We start from the raw sequence: 1,645 nt of genomic DNA on the forward strand, positions 1-1,645 counted from the left end.
GAGGTTGGAGGCGGGCTTACTGGAAACATAGAGCTGGGTGTCATCCGCATAACAGTGGAAATCAATGCCATACTTGCGAAAAATATTGCCAAGGGGAAGGAGATAAATAATGAAGAGGAGGGGCCCTAAGACAGATCCCTGTGGAACTCCTGATGWGACAGAGGAAGGCTGGGAAGAGAAGGTTTTGATCCGAATGAACTGAGTGCGGCCAGAGAGATATGATTTAAACCAGTTTAGAGGAGTCTGAGTGATGTGGTCTGAAGTGAAGGCCAGAGCAGCAGATTGATTTCCTTCTTCACTAAAGTCGCTGATGTGTGCTCAGGGGAATCTTCCTCCAGATTACCAGATAACTCTGATTGACATCGGGCTGGTTCTGGAGTTCCTGATGGGGGGGGCCTACCGCTGCAACTACACCAGGAAGAACTTCAGGACACTGTACAACAACCTGTACGGTCTGAAACGAGTGAGTGAGGAAGGAGAACCTCAGCAGACCCCAGACCAGTCCGATCTGTTTGCTCATCTCCATGTTTGTGTCTTGCAGCCCAAAGCTCTGAAGCTGCTTGGGATGGAGGTGAGGATGCGTCGCTGCCAGTCTGAAAGGGAAGGAGTGAGGGAGGGGAGAGTCGGTCAGATGTTCTGAATTCTGTCTGTAGGACGATGAGCCGCGGCCAAAGGGAAAAGGGAAGAAAACCAAGAAGAAGGAGGAGGAGGTGGACATCGATGTGGATGACCCTGAGGTCAGCAGGTTCCAGTATCCCTTCCATGAGCTCATGGTGTGGGCTGTGCTGATGAAGCGCCAGAAGATGGCGCTGTTCCTGTGGCAGCGGGGCGAAGAGGCCATGGCCAAAGCTCTGGTGGCTTGTAAGCTCTACAAGGCCATGGCCCATGAATCCTCCCAGAGCGAGCTGGTGGACGACATCTACCAGGACCTGGAGAACAACTCCAGGTGAGTCCACACCGCCCGGGTCCGTTTCTGGTTCCATGTTTGGACCACAAGCTCTGTTCCTGGTTCTGTGGTTCTGAATGAAGCCAGTGTTTCAGGAGAGCCCTCAGGTCCACCTCCTACTCCAAGCTCACTCATGTCTGCTGATCTATCAGGAACATGCTGTGAAAAATGTGTTGTTGTACACAACATGAAAATGGCGCCGCTGTGTTTCTGTTTAGGGAGTTTGGTCAGCTGGCCTATGAACTGCTGGACCAGTCATACAAACACGACGAGCAGTCGGCCATGAAGATGTTGACCTACGAGCTGAAGAACTGGAGTAACTCCACCTGCCTGAAACTGGCTGTAGCTGCCAAACACAGAGACTTCATCGCTCACACCTGCAGCCAGATGCTGTTGACCGACATGTGGATGGGCTGTCTGAGGATGGGCAAGAGCAACAGCCTGAAGGTACAACAGGAAACAGTCCGCAACACGTACACCAGTCAGTTTGTCTCATGAACAGAAACATTTTAATCTTCTACAAAAAAGTTGTAGAACAACAAGAAGAACAATCTGAGGGTCTCCAGCAGTGCTTCCACATGAAGGCTTCATTATGACTCATTCCCTGTCCTCACAGAGACCATGTTGTGTGTATCCGAACGGTCAGTCATCGTTCAGGCTGTCCTCAGAGAGACCATGTCGGGTGTATCCGAACGGTCA

At 51.3% G+C, this 1,645-nt stretch overlaps 1 protein-coding gene across 2 annotated transcripts in view; it reads left to right on the top strand.

The window, feature by feature from the left end:
- LOC103460503 (transient receptor potential cation channel subfamily M member 1-like) overlaps positions 1–1,645 on the top strand; it is a 28,803-nt gene that overhangs the window by 15,141 nt on the left and 12,017 nt on the right. For both annotated transcript variants that reach the window (XM_008402704.2, XM_008402705.2), the window contains exons 14-17: positions 323–463; positions 542–571; positions 654–946; positions 1,165–1,393. In XM_008402704.2, the coding sequence (XP_008400926.1) occupies positions 323–463; positions 542–571; positions 654–946; positions 1,165–1,393 (693 nt within the window). The remainder of the gene's footprint in view (positions 1–322; positions 464–541; positions 572–653; positions 947–1,164; positions 1,394–1,645) is intronic.

This window comes from Poecilia reticulata, unplaced genomic scaffold (genome assembly GCF_000633615.1).
Source record: "Poecilia reticulata strain Guanapo unplaced genomic scaffold, Guppy_female_1.0+MT scaffold_251, whole genome shotgun sequence".
NCBI lineage: Eukaryota > Metazoa > Chordata > Actinopteri > Cyprinodontiformes > Poeciliidae > Poecilia > Poecilia reticulata.